The sequence below is a fragment of the Brachyhypopomus gauderio genome, chromosome 17 (assembly GCF_052324685.1).
Source record: "Brachyhypopomus gauderio isolate BG-103 chromosome 17, BGAUD_0.2, whole genome shotgun sequence".
In the NCBI taxonomy this organism is placed as follows: Eukaryota; Metazoa; Chordata; class Actinopteri; order Gymnotiformes; family Hypopomidae; genus Brachyhypopomus; species Brachyhypopomus gauderio.
In genome coordinates this window covers 14,034,986-14,052,391 of record NC_135227.1, presented here as the reverse complement: position 1 = coordinate 14,052,391, position 17,406 = coordinate 14,034,986, and the positions used below count along the sequence as shown (strand labels likewise).

Below are 17,406 nucleotides of genomic sequence, written 5' to 3'. Positions count from 1 at the left end.
CATTCAACCCCCCCCCCCCCCCCCCGCTCAACAGTTCGCCACCCCAGGTTGTGTCCCCCCCACTTATGAAATCAAAACTACGTCCATGTGTCCATCATTTTCTGCTCTTTAGTAGTGGCTTGCAAGTATAGCCTATGTTTATTATACACACCACAAAGATGGGTTTTGTCAATTTATTGTTGCATGAATTTTTTTTTGGCATAACTGTCTTAAAGAAGAAAACATTTATCTTCACTGTCCCCTCTTCTCTCATTGTTTTACTTTCATTCTGGACTTTTATAATGTAATTTCATAAAAGTGATACTTTCTAATATTTTAATATACTATTAGGAATCCAGTTAAAGTGTTCTCATTGTACTCAGTATTGTTTTTTAATCAGTCAAGACCAAAAGAATAATGTGCACACAGATAGGAAATAACAGATTATATGTACTTTGAGGAGACTTGGTGGTTTTCTTGTTTTTAAATGTAGCCTAATGTTAGTACTTTGGTTTTTTATTTTCACTAAAGTGTATAATGTAGTTGTGCAATATTTTTTAAAATTAATTTATTATTATTTTGATTATTTTGTCCACAACCACTGATTGTATAATTTATCAAGATCAAGTATTACAATTATTTAATGTCAGTGATCATATTTAGTCTCTCAGAAAGTATTTAAACTACAATTTGCCAGCAGCATGAAACTTTTCTCTGTAAATATCAGATTATACTTTCAGTTTTCTATACTTTCTATCAGTTTATTTCATTGTAGTGATTCAAGTTGATGCATAGCTTTTTATTTGAGGGTATGTGAGGGAGGGAGAAACATACAATAATTTTCTTGCTAGGTTTAATTCTTATCCCCTTTAAATGTAGAATTTGATCATATGTGAATTAAACTAGCTGGAACTGTGTTTGGTCACAGTACTCAGGGAAACTCCCTGCCCACCATTGTGCATCATTAATGACCTTATCCCCTCCCTTTGCCAGCCCATAATAGCCCCTCTTTAGATTGTGGTTTCAGCAGAAAGTGACTCCCTCTTTCAGATGCAATTGAAGAGAGACAGAAATGTGAAACTTGGCTCTGGGCAGGAAATGCTTTTTGATTTGTCAATAATAACACAAAGCTTTTTTTCAGAAATCATAAATTCTGTGAGGATGTGACATTTGTGTAAATATTAAACTTAATACATTACATTAAATGTAAGACATACATATAACTACATATACTGTGTGTGTGCCCGAGTTTATTTCATGGTTAAAATGCTACATGACTAAATTATTTACACCTAAGCAAATCACACAGCCAGATCAGGGCTGATTGTGTTATATTTAAAATTTACAATTTTACCAGGGTGTAACAAATGTAGGCAGATCTTAATGTTAGGCTATATATGACTTCGTTTATGAATTTCGTCATTGTGGCCTCATAAATGATCAGATAATCACATATCGATACACCTATAGGCCTAAGAAGGTACCGCTAATCCCATATGCATATTCAGAGGTTATCGAAGACAGTGTTTATGGCTTTGTGATTGGATGAGCCAATCAGAAGTTCGTCCTAAGTGTCGATGCGTAAGCACCGCCTCTCAGGTGTAACCCAATCCAGTGCCCAGTCACAGGTAAAACCGGCCCCAAATTTTAAGTATATCCCAAAAAGCAAGAAAAGCCAACAAAACCCGTTCTCGCTCAGACAACTCCAAAGTAGCCCTCATTCCCTGGTTTCTCTAGAGAAGAAGACGGGTCGGATATACAGTACCAACTAGAAAGTCCAGTCCGACCAAACGAGATGTCACAGGAGCATGACAAGTAAGTGTCTGCAGTCACTACCGAAGGTCCATAAGACTATCCACTTTGACGCTATCACAGATTGTACCCTCTGACTGGAAAGTATACGCCGGTACCCAATGGCTTTGTAAACGTTTGGACTCTCAGTGTAGACACGTTTGACTGTATCGGTTAGTTATCTAAAAGTGAAGGTTGGTTAAATCGCCAGAGCTGCCGCGGTGTGTAGTTTCCACCTGTCATGTTGTAACGCGCTCGGTTCACAGGTGTAGCTGCACCTGTCGCGCGCGCCCGCCTCACCTCGGCCGTTACATGAAGCTTCTCGCCTCACATGAAGCTTTTTACATTTTTAAATACATTCGTGATGGGATTTAATATAAAATAATGACCATGGTTCAGACTTTGAGTGGATGTGTGCTCCGTGTAGTTGTACTCGAGTGTGTCGAGGCGTTTGGTGCTGACCTGAATTGAGCGGAGATATAAAACTTTAAGATGAAGTCTTATGTTTTTGATTTTCAGCGCAACGACGAGGAGTCTGTTGACTCTAGTGAAATTGTACACCTTCTAGGCGTTGGCTGTTTCTTGCCGGGGACAAAGTGTGTTTAAGCCTTTTGTACATTGTTTAAAACTCGCAAATATAAACAGAATTTGATGCCACATCGTCTAAACGTTTTTTTTTTTTTAGTTTTCAGATTATTGTCTCAACAGGACGACCCAAACACCTATGTAACAAACCTCTACGTTCATAATACAGTTTTCACTGGATAACCGAAGCACATGCAGAAACTGCCTAAACTGTCTTCAAGGGTCCAGGCAGGATGGGATGAAGTTAACTCTCAATCCCAGCGGAAACCTTTTTTTCCTTTGGGATTTAGTAAGGATGCAGTTCAAACCGCATTATTCCAAATTTCGCGCATGGTCAACCCCCTTGTTTTAATAGCGGGATTGCGTGTCCATTCAGGTTTTATTGTCCTAAGATAACGGATCTATCGGGTTGCAGGTTTAAAATCAAACAGAGAGAAAGTTAAATAATAGCACAATTAGTTATCAAATTACTTGTAATCCCTTTGCTTTAACCTATATAGAAGCAACGTTTTGTCATAGCAACGGCGCGGACACCAGGATTATAATATTGCCGTTGTCCCTTGAGCGAATGGTAAACAGTCAGTTAACACGATGTATTCAATTCAAACGCATACATGATGTATTCAGTTTAAAAGAATTAATCTCTAAAGAAAAAAAAAAATAATTCCTTTCCGTGAATTATTATGCAAAAATAATTTTGCTTTACAAAATTTTTTAGGCTAACACTTATTGGGAATTAGGCCTAGTTGTTATTTTATACAACAACAGCAAAAAATAAATAAACAAAATAACAGTAATAACAATGTTTAATAATTAACATTGTTAAGGTGCCATTTGTGGAAACAATTTTGCCTCCGCCCCCCATTATCTTACATCTTGTCTTGTCAAGACGCTACACACAGTAAACACCCATGTCTCACAATAGTCAGCGAATAAATGTAAAAAAAATGTGTAAGCCAACTGAAGAAAATGGCCAATGTCAAATTATATTTTCTACCTTAAGAATGTGATGCTGATGATAGCAAATGTGATCCTAGTGATGTGTGTGTAAAAGATGTATAACAGCTTTTCCAAACGAACAATAAGTGCTTTAACACAAAGTTCTGGTATGTTAAGATCACTTTGCCCAGATTCCTGAGAGCCATCCAATGAGAAACCATGATCTCTGTCTGTCTTACTGGAAGAGCCAGTAGAACATCTTGTCAGACAGGAAGCGGCTGAGATTTATTCCACTTTCAGACAGGTTCTTCAGTAGATCAGTGCGATAAGGGAGACCTTTGACTGTTTTTCTATAACAAAGTACCTTCCCTCTGTCATTTTCAGTTCAGTTTATAAGACAGCAGAACAGCACATCACCAGTATGACTCCTTCGGTGGAGCAGTTATTATTGCCATGACCTCCTATCCACCTGAAATTTCTTACTGGTTCCTCTTGAGCATAAGTGTCCCAGTTCATGCTCCCTGTCTCCTGTCTGTCCCTCACAGTAAGCGGGCGGTGCTGGTGCTACAGAATGACCCCGCCTATAGCCAGAGGCGGGCCTTTACAAGCGAGGACGAGGCCTGGAAGTCCTTCCTGGAGAACCCTCTCACCGCCGCCACAAAGGCTATGATGAGCATCAATGGAGACGAGGACAGTGCAGCCGCTCTGGGGCTGCTGTACGACTACTACAAGGCACGACACCTCACGTCTCAGCTCAGCCCCTCCGCGTCTGAGTACTCACGAGACAAGGAGCAAAAAGGGCAGAAACTGATCCCAAGACAGTCTTAGCTGCTGGACATTTTCAGCTCCTTGGGGTGTGATTGATTATGACCGTGTCCAGTGGCAAAGGCTTAGGGAGGTCAGGTCAGAGTTGGGCAGTTTGTAAGATCTGAGTCAATAATTGCTAAGGGCTGTCTGTACACTGAAGCCTACCTAAATCAGCATGCCATCTCTTGCTTATTAAGACGCAATAAAAGGGATAATGTTAAAACAGGTTGTTTGCACAAAGGGACTAGTAAATTGACTTTGTTTCAGATGGATTAGAAGACCTTATCTGTTTACATGTTTACCTATGGTGCCATGTTTCATGCATGGACATGGTCGGAATCCTGACATACAGAATGAAATTTTAATTCTAAAATGTTATTATTATTTTTAAAATTTTAAATAGAACTTCAGTGACCATAAATGGTGGATTACATTTACACATCACTCACATATACTCTAATGATCTATTTATTATTACTACTGTTTATTTATTAATAATACATTTAATATTGTTAATTTTATTCTGAATACTATATAATATTCATTTGCTTTAATCTGACCTGAGATTTCAAATGCTCCTATTTGATGTAGTACCCAGGACAATGAATGCAGTACACTGTATGTCCACTGGATTATATAACAGGGAGATGAAGATAAAGCTCTGTGCAGTTGGGTTAACAGAGACTGTTTGCTTTGCCCAGGTGCCACGGGAAAAGAGGACAATATCTCAGCCAAAGGCCGACATCCTCAGCTCTGATGTGGATCCCAACAAAAGGTGACGTCTCCTTCAAAGCAGCATTACCGACAACGCTGCTGGTACGGTGGGATGACGTCTGTGCTCTTCTGTAGCAGGAACCTGATGGCTCCCATCCCAGAGTCTCCCATGGCTCCAGCTGAGAACAGGATCCAGGTTCTCAAGGGGGTCCCCCTGAACATCGTCCTTCCCAGCAACCAGCTGGCCCAGGATAAGCGTCCGCTCTTCCCCTCACCAGACACCACGGTCACCGTGTCCATTGCCGCTGTCCCCAACTACCCCGTGAAGACCGAGGGGCCCTCACACGGGTTCTCTGTCACCGTGCCGAACCCCCACTGCGCGGAGTCCGACAGCCATGCTGTGGTGTTTGAGAGGCAGCTAGCCCACAGCCAGTTCAGCCCCAACACTCAGCCCCGCACGCCTGACTCCACCTTCCCAGAGACCTTCAAGGATGGGTCTCAAGAGGTGCGTCTTTGGGCAAACGTCCCCCTGTACTCCTTCAGCTAGCCATTGTGTGCAGCCCTCCCAGACTCCTTCATCTTTCTCCCCTTTTCTCACACTCCCCCCCCCCCCCCCCCCCACCACTCTGTCTCCCACCCTCATATGATATCACATATACAGCAGACTCCACAGCCAGCAGTGCACTGCTGGTAATGTTATTTGAACGTAGCCAGAATAGTGGCTAGCATGTCATTATGCCATTGTCTCGCCTGCACAATAAAGTGCTGTATTTTCCTCCTGCACAATAGCCAGGGCCTTCTCTCTCTTTCCCTCTCTCCCAACGTCCCCCCCCCCCCCCCCCCCCCCCCCCCCCCCCCCCCCCACGCCGTCTTTCTTTTCTAAATTAAACCTATATTAGTAGGGCTGATGGTGGGGGGTATTTAGGAAAGACCTAGCAACACCCTGTACAAGCAGTGAGCTGGGCTGGGCTTGTGTGGAGGTTGGGGGAGGGGGGAGGGGTAGGGGGCTTGTGTTGTTTGCCCTGTGGCTCTGCGCCCTGGTGGGGTGGGAGCGGGGTCGTGGCGTGGCTGTTTGCGCTCATGCTGGGTCCTCGCGCCCGCTCTTTTGTGCTCTGCAGGTGTTCTCATTCCCAGGGGATCTCCAGTTACGCATGGCCTCCATGGCACAGGAGGAGTACGCTGCTTTCGATGCCGTGTCGGGGTAAGACGCGCTCAGGCCTCTCTGCACTGCTGTATAACGCCGGGCAGCCATGGCCGAGAGTCGGCCTCCATGCCACCATGAAAACAAACGCACACCGTGTCACCTGACTATGTTCCCGACGCCCCCAAAACACTCCACGATTAAAGTGGATCGTTCTAAAGATCATTCTGTATTTGGTTTCAAGTACCCTGGTCTCAGTGGATAATGGAAACCGAATATCATAGCAGAGATGGTTTTGCATTTGTTTGACAGAAATAACTTCGAATACACACTGGAAGCTTCAAAGTCCCTCCGGCAGAAGTCTGGTGATGGTACAATGACATATCTCAACAAGGGCCAGTTCTATCCTATCACTCTAAAGGAGACAGACAACAGCAAAGTCCTGCATCACCCGATCTGCAAAGTCAGGGTAAGTTGGGCATGTGTCTGCATGTGTGTGTGTGTGTGTGTGGTAACACGTATGTTGCACACACGTAAGCATTGGTGGTGCTGTGTTGGCAGAGTGTGGTGATGGTGGTGTTTGGGGAGGAGAAATGCAGAGATGATCAGCTCAAGCACTGGAAGTACTGGCACTCTAGACAACACACAGCCAAGCAGAGGTGCATCGACATCGGTGAGGAGACTCTCCTGGGTTCAGCGCCACTGAGCCCACACTGTTCCATCATCCCCACTTTCTCACAACTTTCCCTTTTCACAAGCACAATATAATAAGAACAATGGTAGACACAAAGACCAACAGTAGCTTTCAAGAATGTTTTCAAGAATAATTTGCAGCATGTCTACATTGCAGCCCAGTAAAATTGAAATAACAAGTTACACTTATGACGTGACTACAGAGTTATGCTGGGCATATGTACAGAGGGCCCCCGGTATTTACCTAGTTAGTTGTATAAAGGTTTATAGTCTGTTTGGTCACTAAGTATGAAATTTGATTTTTATGTGATTTCTTATAGACTCAGTGCATGGTCTGCAGATTAAAGAGTAAAGCCGTACAACAGTCAAACGCTCTGCAGATTAAGGAGTGAAGCCATACTACAGTGCAGATTAAATAGTAAAGCCGTACTACAGAGAAAATACACTGCAGATTAAAGAGTGAAGTCATACTACAGAGAAAATACACTGCAGATTAAAGAGTAAGGTCATACTACAGAGAAAATACACTGCAGATTAGAGGGAAGTCATACTATGGACAAAATGCTCTGCAGATTAAAGGGTGAAGTCATAATACAGAGCAAACGGGGGGAGGGTAGAGGGAGAAAGGATTTATGATCCTGTTTGTTTACCATCCACAAAGTGGACTCGTGTGGGCTGCAGGTGTAGGGAGGCGAATGGCCCATCTCTTCCAGGAATAGAAGAGTGGCAGACATCAGTCCTAACACCCAACCCACAACAAACCAAAGAGCTAGCATGGCCCCTTTGTCTGGGCCTCCAGCGAGGCTGACTCCAGCTGGCAATGGAGATTTAGAGCTTCACGTGTCAGTAGTCTTCAGCATGACAGGTAGCATCACACGTTGCCTTAACTCTAGGCCGAAACTTATTAAGGCAACGTGCGATATTCAAAGTAAACCTGGACAAACGTGATCCATGTTGCCACTTACTTTGCTGGCCGGTGAAAATTGGCAGAGGCTACAGAGAGCCTTTAAAACCTGAGGATCTGGAGGAAGTCCAGTTTTACCTGTCCTTTATTAATAGCTCACAGCATGAGGGGAGGTTGTCCTGTTCCCCTTCACCTGGCCTGCCCAAACACAGCAGCGTGCTGTTGTGTCTGCTCCTTTCCTCCGCTCCTCTCCTCCGCTCTTCTCCTCCGCTCCTCTCCTCCGCTCTTCTCCTCCGCTCCTCTCCTCCTCCTGCAGCTTCCATCTGCCTCCACCCTCCTCTGTGCATTCTCGCTAACCTCGGCATCTCCCACTGTCCACAGCCGACTACAAGGAGAGCTTCAACACAATCAGCAACATCGAGGAGATCTCCTACAACGCAATCTCCTTCACATGGGACATAAACGAGGAGGCGAAGGTAGGGCTGAGAGGACGTCGTAATCGCTCCTTGAGAATTTGTAGATGACTGAAGGTTAAAAGATTCAGCAAAAGTGTAGTTTCATTTGTGCTGTTAGCAGGGGTTGCATGTGAGATGCTCTGAAGAGACCACATTGAGCCTTAATTTCCACAGAAATGTTCCTAACTATAGTCAAGAATTTAGTTTTTAATAGAAAGTCTTACTTATGGGACCTTTTAAATTGAGTTTTGGTAAATGTGTTGAGATGTTATCTACATATATCTACAATCTGTTCTTTTGTGTCGCTTTTTGTAATGGAACATCGTATCACTTCAGGATATGTATGAAGATTACATGCTAGTGTCTTACTTCAGCTTACAAAGCAACAGGCCGTCAGTTCGTGATGGAATACAAATATTTAGCCTGTCTTTTGTTTTTGTTTTTTTTTTTTTTACTCTGAGGGTCCCGTGTTAGTGTGTGTGTGTAGAAGACTTGCATCCTAAAATAAACCTGCCCTGCCAGCAAAGAAGGACTCTAGGGGAGATTTATAGACAAAATAGACAGTGCAGTGTGATTACTCAAACAATGGGCGTTGTTCAGGAGAACCATACCAAATGTATGATTCTTCGAGTCGGAGAGGTGCGATCAGAAAGGAGCTAACTAACTGCAAGCTAATGTGAATCAGGGAGTTTCCATGCCCTGCCTTATGTTTAGGTTTTAAGTGCCCTCTTATATCTTGACTAATACTGTGCCTTGTTTGTTATGCTGAAAGGATGATGGAAAAGAAAATACAGTTTGTTGGGTTGGACAAAGGTAGACATGCCTACTTAATTGTGTAGCTGAGAAAAAAGGTGTGTGTGCATGCGTACGTGTGTGTGTGTGTGTGTGTGTTAGCGTCTTAGCGGTTGAGACACGGTGCTTGCCCATTTGACCTGTCAGTCCTATTGTGTGATGCAGTCAGAGAGGTTTGGGTGAGACACACATCTAAAACTGCACGAACAAGAATGAGGAAATGATGCAGGGGAGTGGAGAACTTAAAGCTGATGACCTTTCGGAATCCCGTTTGACGGGTACATCAAGACAGGTCTGGCGCAACACGTCACAAAGTGACAGCTAGACTCGAACCCATCTCTACAGACTAGATCAGACTCTTCTCACCAGGCTCTCAAACCAGGGCCTAAATGGTCAGCGGTCTCCACTTTCCTTTAAAGTGAGTGTGGGCTCAGTGTTTGTCATCATCCCTGTGTGCTTAGGATAATAAACAGTGATGTATTCATGAGTCATGACTGAAATGAAGCAGCCACAAGTGCCTGTTGTGTTAAAATACAGGATCTAGATCACGAGATATGCATGGGGTCATAGGATTCTCATCCGTGTGCTCACTCTCTGAAGGGCTGTATGTTTACTGTGTGTGTGTGTGTGTGTGTGTGTGTGTGTGTGTGTGTGTGTGTGTGTGTGTGTGTGAGAGAGAGAGAGAGAGAGGCAGACAAGGAGACAGACGGAGACTGACAGATGTGGAGATATTTAGTATTTGGTGTTCATAGTGATTACAAAACTCAAATTGATATGATCACCCTACTTGGTAGAAATGATTAACTAAATGTTAATAATTGTTTTGAAGTATTGACTCACCTGTATACATACACAGTGCAGAGTGGAAGTGAAAGACGGAGGGGACTGAGTTGACTTGGCAGGCACATTATTGTGTCTTTAGTGCCACCTAGTGGAACATATTTTGTGTAACAGTCAGTAACTGGAGACCAGGCACTTGTGGAAAGTTTAAGACTTCCTGTTAATTTTTAATACAGTTTATCTATAAAGTTAACTTTGAAGATAACTTTATTTTATAAAGTTGCAATAACATTTTACTAAATGATTTTTATTTCATTTGTAAAATGTATTTCTTTTGGATTGTCATGACTTATAATAATCTTATTCCAAATGATATTCATAGCGGGCATATGTATTTTAATGACAGTATGTGAGTTCTGAAACAGAAGGCTATATATAATACATATTTAGCCCATTTTCAATATATATAGAAGATTGAACAGTTTAACATGGACCTAATGCCACATGCGATTGCATGGATGAGCCAAAAGAGGGCGACATCAATCAATTTAGTTTCTACAGGCATCAAGCGATGTCCTCGCAAGACCTCGTTCAAGAGAACTCTCTTAAATCAATATATTTTGTAGTTGAACTATTTTAGATCTTTATGCCATAAAGCTAAAAAACACCACATTAAGTAACATAATGCAGTCACACTTGCAACCCGTCCGACACGCACCGTCGCTCAGTGGAGCCCTTAGCTTGATCCTGTCCTGCAACCCGAGTTAATGGAAAACCCTCTCTGACCGTCCTCCTCAGATCTTCATCTCCGTCAACTGTCTGAGCACAGACTTCTCCTCCCAAAAGGGGGTGAAGGGGCTCCCCCTCAACCTGCAGATCGACACGTACAGCTACAACAACCGAAGCAACAAGCCCATCCACCGCGCCTACTGCCAGATCAAGGTCTTCTGCGACAAGGGCGCCGAGCGCAAGATCCGCGACGAGGAGCGCAAGCAGTCGCGCAGGAAGGGCAAGTGCGCCGACGTGAACCCCAACCTAGCGGCCTGTGAGTGAGACCCCCGATGCCTCCTGCTCGCTTGTGTGATGATGATGATGACGATGATGATGATGATGATGATGACGATGAGTATAAATGTTTGATGGGGTGCTTTACTTTACATTACCCGCTAATGCTGGTAATGACCCACGTGATTAACTCGGGAGTTGTCAGAGCGTCGCTTATGCGTTTTCGATTCTCCCCCAGTCTCAGATGTCAAAGTGCCCCTCTTGCACAAGCGCAGTGACATCACCACCTTCAAGATGATGACGGACCTGGAGACGCAGCCCGTCCTCTTCATCCCAGACATCCACTTTGCTAGCTTCCAGCGTCATGTAAGTATCACCACTTCCTCTTATTCCTCAAAACAGTCACATCGCTGGTGCATCTTATATCCATTATCTGATATAATCACTAAGCAGCATCCAGTCGACTTTTATGCATGTTCAAATAAACTGACCTCAGAACAGCAGTGATATCTCTCAGAGGCACATCTCATGAGCTCCACTGAAATGTACACAGGCGAACTTGTACATGTAGTGCCGTAGAGTCCCAGAGCATAACTGCACAAGGGGGGGTCAGATATTTATTCTATTAGAATGATGTAATGACGCAATAATACACGAGAGGGAGTGCTATAACGGGTAATATCGGCACTGCTGTGCTGCGGTCGTAGGCACGAGGCCGCAGGCCGAGTGCCGTAGATCAGCACAGCAGTGCCGATATTACCCGTTATAGCACGAACCTCGAGTGTATTATTGCGATTATACCACAGTTCCATTATCGCTGTTTATTGAAAGATTTTGAGTAAAAGAGGATGAGAAAATACGACCTGTTTGGTAAAATACTCCGCCAGTTAAAATAGTTCCATTCAATGGCTCGCTGCTAAACTTACACAACACTGGAATAGCCTTACCCAATAAATATTATAGAGGTAAATATACACAAAAACAACTATTGATAAAGTTGAATTTATTAAAAATAAAGTACAACAATTATTGTCCATCCACGGCTGATCGGATGTTCGTTCAGGTATCTGTTCAGTCCAGCTCTTAAACCAACGAAGCTGCTGATGCTATATAACTCTCCCTTCACGTTTCTGACGGATCCATAAAAACGGCGTAAAAGCTGATTCATTTCATTTTTGTTGATAATACTAAAATCGACTGCAATGTCATTGCTTTTTAACCAGGATGTAAATATATTAAGAGCCCAGGACGTTTGTTTTACGGTATTAACTTCGTTTCTCTGAATTTCCAGCTCATCCAAATCATTGTTTGTAAGCGTGACAAACCTTGGCTCATTGGAGGAATCAGGCTGGTCATTTATAGCTTCATCCTCCAGTTTCAGATCGAAACAAATGCTTTCGAAGCCAATAGATTTAACGAACTCCCTGTAATTCATTTTGATAATGTTGCTGCTTGTTTATAGTTGCGCTGTTTGGCTTGTAAACGCTGCTTCGTTGCTAGGTTACCTGTTTGTGGCGGAGTAATACATGGAGAGCTTCGGTTACAGTGCTATAACATGTAATATCGGCACTCCTAGATCGCCTCTCAGCCAATCACATTGTAGGGTCGGAACTAACTGTGGTATAATATAGAAATATAGAGAATAATATAGAATGAGTTGCTTACTCATTCCCAGGAAATCAGAGAGAGAGAGCTGAGTTGGAATTTGAGTTGGAGTATTTATGATTATTCTGCAGTTTTAGTAAATGGATTAGGATGTAATTCACCTAACCATGTTTCCTGGATCCAGACCATAGCTTTTGCGCGTAGGTGGTTGAAAACAAAGCTTCCTTGAAGTGGAATCAGATGAACTTGACTGATTGGCCACGTATGCCACTACTCACTCCTGTTATGCTAGTGTGCTTTGCAGGCATTAAATGTTCCTATAAAACCCACAGGCAAGATAACAGGGCTGCAGGCAGGTCACTGCGACCTGAGAGCTGTTCTTGAGTGTCACATGACAGCTGCATGCTGCCCCAGTGGCACGGGCTCTTTATGGCACACTTCTGGTACACGTTCATATCACTTTCTGCTCATGTCTGTAATGAAGACATCTAGAATTCCTCATTTGAAAATAAGAAAGCATGTCTAAATTGCCCTATTTTGATCATGATTAGCTCAGCTGATGGTACTGAAGAAGTGAACTGAAGAATCTAATCATGTTCCTGGAGAGCAGTGTTAGCAGCTGATGGCAGAGGAGAGGCGTCCCTCCCTGGACTTTCTACCCCCCACCCAGTGCTTGATTGAACCTTTCTGCTGTTGCTTGGATTATATGACCCCATATGGCTCTCTATTAGAGCATATGGGTGTGAGGCTTCCCAGAAAATGACCTTTGGCTTCTTCCCTGGTTACCCATATCCAGGTTGAAGATCAGTTTTTGACCCAGAGAGCAATCAGAAGCCAAAAATAAACCTTCCTGTTTGCTGTCCTAGCAAACAGAGTTGAAAAAAAACAAACAAAAACAAACAAAAAAAAAGTTGGTGTAGAGTTCTGGGGCAGTTCCAGCGGCAACCCTGCTGACCCTGACTGGGCTCAGTGATCTAACAGGTGGTGAATCACAGCCATGTGCGTGTGTGTGCAGCAGATATACACCAAGGCCCAGAGGCAGGACATCTCACCGTGCTCGGACACACCGCTGTAGAGTGCTTGGGAGGTGTAGAGCCTTGATAGAGAATCCAAGATATAATGTTTTGAAAAATTATATAATACTATAAGATACATATCTTAACATTTTTGGAAAACATCATGGCAGCCGTAGCCTCTTCCTCTCTTCCCTCTCACGTGTTCCCAAAACCTCCGTTCAGAATGAGAGGGAGGGTGTAGTAACTAACATATCCCTGTCTTTATCTGGCAATATGTGGAAGTAATAACATGGAGATATTTTAAATATTAGCATCAATGATGTGAGTTTAAACACTGGCCCTTAGTTTCATAGCATTGCTGTTGGCATCCTAACCATACAGCTCCTGGTGAAACAACCACAATCTACAATTAGAGAGCAAGTTATAATATTTTTACGATGCAGCACATTGTATATTCATGAATGGCAGGGAGCATTTTCCTGCTTTTCAGCAACAGTGGGTATTTCATAGCCGCCTATGTCTGTGTCTCATTGAATAATAAGCAGAGAATAAATATTAATAGGCACTGAATAATTCTGTTTCCTTTCCATGTCTTCTCTCCGTATAGCCTTTCTCACCTGAGGAGGGAGAGGATGGGTAAGTGTGCCTTTCACTCTCGGGACACCACAGGAGTCGCCTTTTATTCTGCAGTGCAGGCAGGAAGTGTGGAAGCTGGGTCAGGGTCAATGGGACCCTGTTCTCAGAACCACACCTCTGTGCCTAGTCTCTGTGTAATCTCTGCCATGTGTCTCCGTGTCCCGCTCCCTTTCAGCTCGGGGATGAAGAGATTACCCTTCTCCGAGGACGAGTTCGGCTCGCCCCCCAACAAACTGGCCAGAGTGGACGAACCCAAGAGAGGTGAGCGCACGCCACCACACCGTCTTCCTCCCTTTGTTTTTTGTGGTTTGTTTTGCCCGTGCTGCCCCTTGCGAGTGTGTGAGAGGGAGAGAAAGGTGCAGTGCGCTTGTGTGTGTTTGTTTCCTGTCAGGTGTTCTGTTGTTGTTACCATGGTGCAGTGCCATTAGAGTGCTAGTTCCTGTGCCTCGCCTTAAAACGCCTCTCACGTTTTATGTCCCCAGCGTGTGTGTCTGCATGTGGACTTTCTTGTTTTTTTTTATGAAGCAGGGGTGGAAGATTGAGCTGTTTCTGCTTCAACCAGCAACAGGGCCTTGCTTGCTTCATCCTATTCATTTTGCATGTTGTTGCTAGCTTAGAATGTTATATACATTACATGGTCAGGCACACACACACACACACACACACACACACACACACACACACACACACACACACACACACACACACACACACACACACACACACACACACACACACGTATAACAACCAACTCAGCTAAAGCTTAATGAAGAGCAGCAGTAGCAGGTCAACCGCAACCCCAGCCTCTCTATGTGCTGGCTTTTCTCTAGCCCTCACTCCTGTCTATTGGCTCTTGGCCAGAGGCTGCAGGGTTGGTGAGTGGGTGCAAGTGTGTGTGTGTGTGTGTGTGTGTGTGTGTGTGTGTGTGTGTGTGTGTGTGTGTGTGTGAGTGGGGCCAGGCCACATGCCAACATTAGCAGGGTGTGTAGTCTCCTGCATGCTCTGCCAAGCTCCACCACACTGCCCCTCTTCCACTCTGTCTCCAGCGGCCTGGCCTTGGAGACTGGAGCTCCACCCTGGGGCTTCAGGTCAAAGGTGACAGGGGTTCGTGGAGGGGGAGTGTCGGGTTTGTGAGCTTGGGCAGCATGAAAGGAACAGCATGTGAGATGCAAAGTCATTGGAGCCAAGAACGCACAGGGTAGATCAAATGGTCCCTGGACAGGCAAAGGCCCGGTCTCAGCAGAACACATGACACTCAGTTCACTTTGGCTGCTTCGTGTTTTTCCTGTCTCGTTAAGCTTCCAGCTTTGACTTCACCTTCGAGAAGTCCAGCAAATCTGTTTGTTTTTGAGTGTGTTTTGTGCATGCATGATCACGGATGACCACTTCTCTCTGGCCCTTTCAGTCTTGCTGTACGTGCGGAAAGAGACCGAGGAAGTGTTTGACGCCCTCATGCTGAAGACGCCCACGATGAAGGGGCTGGTGGAGGCGGTGAGTTGAACTCTCCCTGTCCGAACACAGCCAATATGTCAGCACGGGGTCTCACAGCAGAGGCTGAGGCCTTCATCAGTTTACTCACTTTTAGACTCCACAAGCAGCAGGGAAAATAACACAGACCCCACCAATATCTGAAACGGAGAAGAGCAGACGATTAACTATTACATTTTAAAATATATTTTCTTAATTAAAAACATTTAAACGTAGTGATGTGTCTACATCTATTATAGTAAAACCTCTCCAAATAACATTTTGCTGCAATTTCAATGTTAAACCAGCCTGTTTCAGATGGGTTGTGTCAGGACACACTAATAGAGAAGAACAAACAAGTATTGTGGTGCTTTTATCCAAGCCGTAGTCTTTGAGAGTGGCCCTGCTGTTAAATCAGATGCATGTTTATGCGTGCATGGGCGTCTCTCCTCTCTCCCATCTCCCGCCCGGCAATTACACAGCCCATACAACGCCTTGCTCAAATCCACACACAGCTGTGGGTCTCTCCCAGGGAGTGGAAGTGGGACCGTGAGATTTGCCCCAAAACCATCTGAGTGTTCGATACCAGGGCCCTACTAGCACAGGGTCGGAGGACGCGGGGTGTAATCATGGCACTGCGCTGGCAGGAAGTAGGCGCCTCACAGGATATTGGCCCGGCCCCGTGAGCTGCTACCTCCCCACTCAACAATGGGCCAGAGGTGTACGGGGGACTGGCCAGGCCTGCACAGGGTCTGTGTGTGATCACGATGTTTACGCATGTTATGAGGCGGGATCTAGGTAACAGGGCACACAAATGGTTTTAGGTGTCACAGACCAGGGCCTGCCAACAACGAGGCATGCATACTGGGTTGAAGTTCGAGGGATGGCATGGCGTGTCTTTGTTCACATGAGTAATGAGCATGGTTGTGAATCCTCGTGCCTTGGTGTATATGTGTGTTGCATGGATTATGACATAGTGCACTTTACCCCACTGTTAGCTATGGGAATAGGCAGGAGGGAATGGCAGGAGACAGAGGAGATTTGGAAGCACATTGCTTTATACCTTCTCTATATCAAAATAAAACTGCCTATGATATGAGTTGGCACTTCATCCATTTGCCGTGGTTCACAAATGTTCCATTAATACTACGCCATTGCATTGGGATAACATAATTCAGCCAATGTTTGTAGTTATGCCTTTATGAGGAAGAGGACTTTGCATTGCTGGACCCTTGTCAGCCAGCCAGAGATTAAATGTGATTTCTTTCTTCTCTTTCAGATTTCAGAGAAGTATGAAGTTCCTCTTGAGAAACTGGGCAAGGTCTATAAGAAGTGCAAGAAAGGGTAAGATTCACAGATTTCTTCAGAAAGCTAAAGCATGACCCTCTGATGAATTGCACCGTTCATTCAGTTGCTAAAAGACAAAAATGTCATTGACTTGGCAGGATCTTGGTGAACATGGATGACAACATCATCAAGCATTACTCCAACGAGGACACCTTCCAGATCCAGATGGAGGAGTTGGGGGGAATGGTGAAGCTGACCCTCACTGAGATTTGAATGGTCTTCATATTTAGGTTCATCTCACACTGGACTTGTTTACATGCCTCTGTCTCTGTCTGCATGGCCTTGGAGGTACCTCAGGCCTTCCTCTATGCACTTATCTGTGTTTTCCTACGTGTAGCCTAGACCTTCATTTCTGAACCTCCTTCCATATATTCCTTTGTGTATGCATGACTAATGACATATGTTAGGTTTATGCTAATCTATGCAAAGTGTGAGTCAAATAATGACTTGAGAACACAGGGTTAATATCTGTTGTATGTGAGGACTTTTATTATCTTGATTGAAACATCTCTGAGATTGTGAGCCATTTGTTTTTTATGTATAACAACAAAAATCTATACGTTTCCAATAGTTGCTACTACCAAACAGCTGTTACTCCAAAGGCAGATGCCCTCTTGATTATGTATCTGTATTATTCATCTCTGAGACCCACAGCACTGGAGATCTTAATCTTTAAAGAAGAGAGCTGAATGCACACAGTCATTGGGGCCAAATGCAGGTCTTGCTGTAAAATGGAGGGATTCTGGGGCA

General features: G+C 44.2%; 1 protein-coding gene across 2 annotated transcripts in view; it reads left to right on the top strand.

The window, feature by feature from the left end:
- The first annotated feature begins 1,633 nt into the window (after positions 1-1,633).
- grhl1 (grainyhead-like transcription factor 1) overlaps positions 1,634-17,406 on the top strand; it is a 16,912-nt gene continuing 1,139 nt past the window's right edge. The window contains exons 1-15 of one of the 2 annotated variants that reach the window (XM_076978108.1): positions 1,634-1,794; positions 3,840-4,026; positions 4,803-4,876; positions 4,954-5,320; positions 5,934-6,016; positions 6,269-6,425; positions 6,518-6,629; positions 7,935-8,029; positions 10,379-10,625; positions 10,824-10,951; positions 13,814-13,842; positions 14,018-14,103; positions 15,248-15,333; positions 16,589-16,653; positions 16,755-17,406. The exon at positions 16,755-17,406 is cut by the window's right edge and continues 1,139 nt beyond it. In XM_076978108.1, coding sequence (XP_076834223.1) covers positions 1,775-1,794; positions 3,840-4,026; positions 4,803-4,876; positions 4,954-5,320; positions 5,934-6,016; positions 6,269-6,425; positions 6,518-6,629; positions 7,935-8,029; positions 10,379-10,625; positions 10,824-10,951; positions 13,814-13,842; positions 14,018-14,103; positions 15,248-15,333; positions 16,589-16,653; positions 16,755-16,869 — 1,851 coding nt within the window. In that variant the 5' untranslated portion in view covers positions 1,634-1,774 and the 3' untranslated portion in view covers positions 16,870-17,406. Of the gene's footprint in view, positions 1,795-3,839; positions 4,027-4,802; positions 4,877-4,950; positions 5,321-5,933; positions 6,017-6,268; positions 6,426-6,517; positions 6,630-7,934; positions 8,030-10,378; positions 10,626-10,823; positions 10,952-13,813; positions 13,843-14,017; positions 14,104-15,247; positions 15,334-16,588; positions 16,654-16,754 lie in introns of both variants that reach the window. The other variant, XM_076978107.1, reaches the window with a different exon arrangement.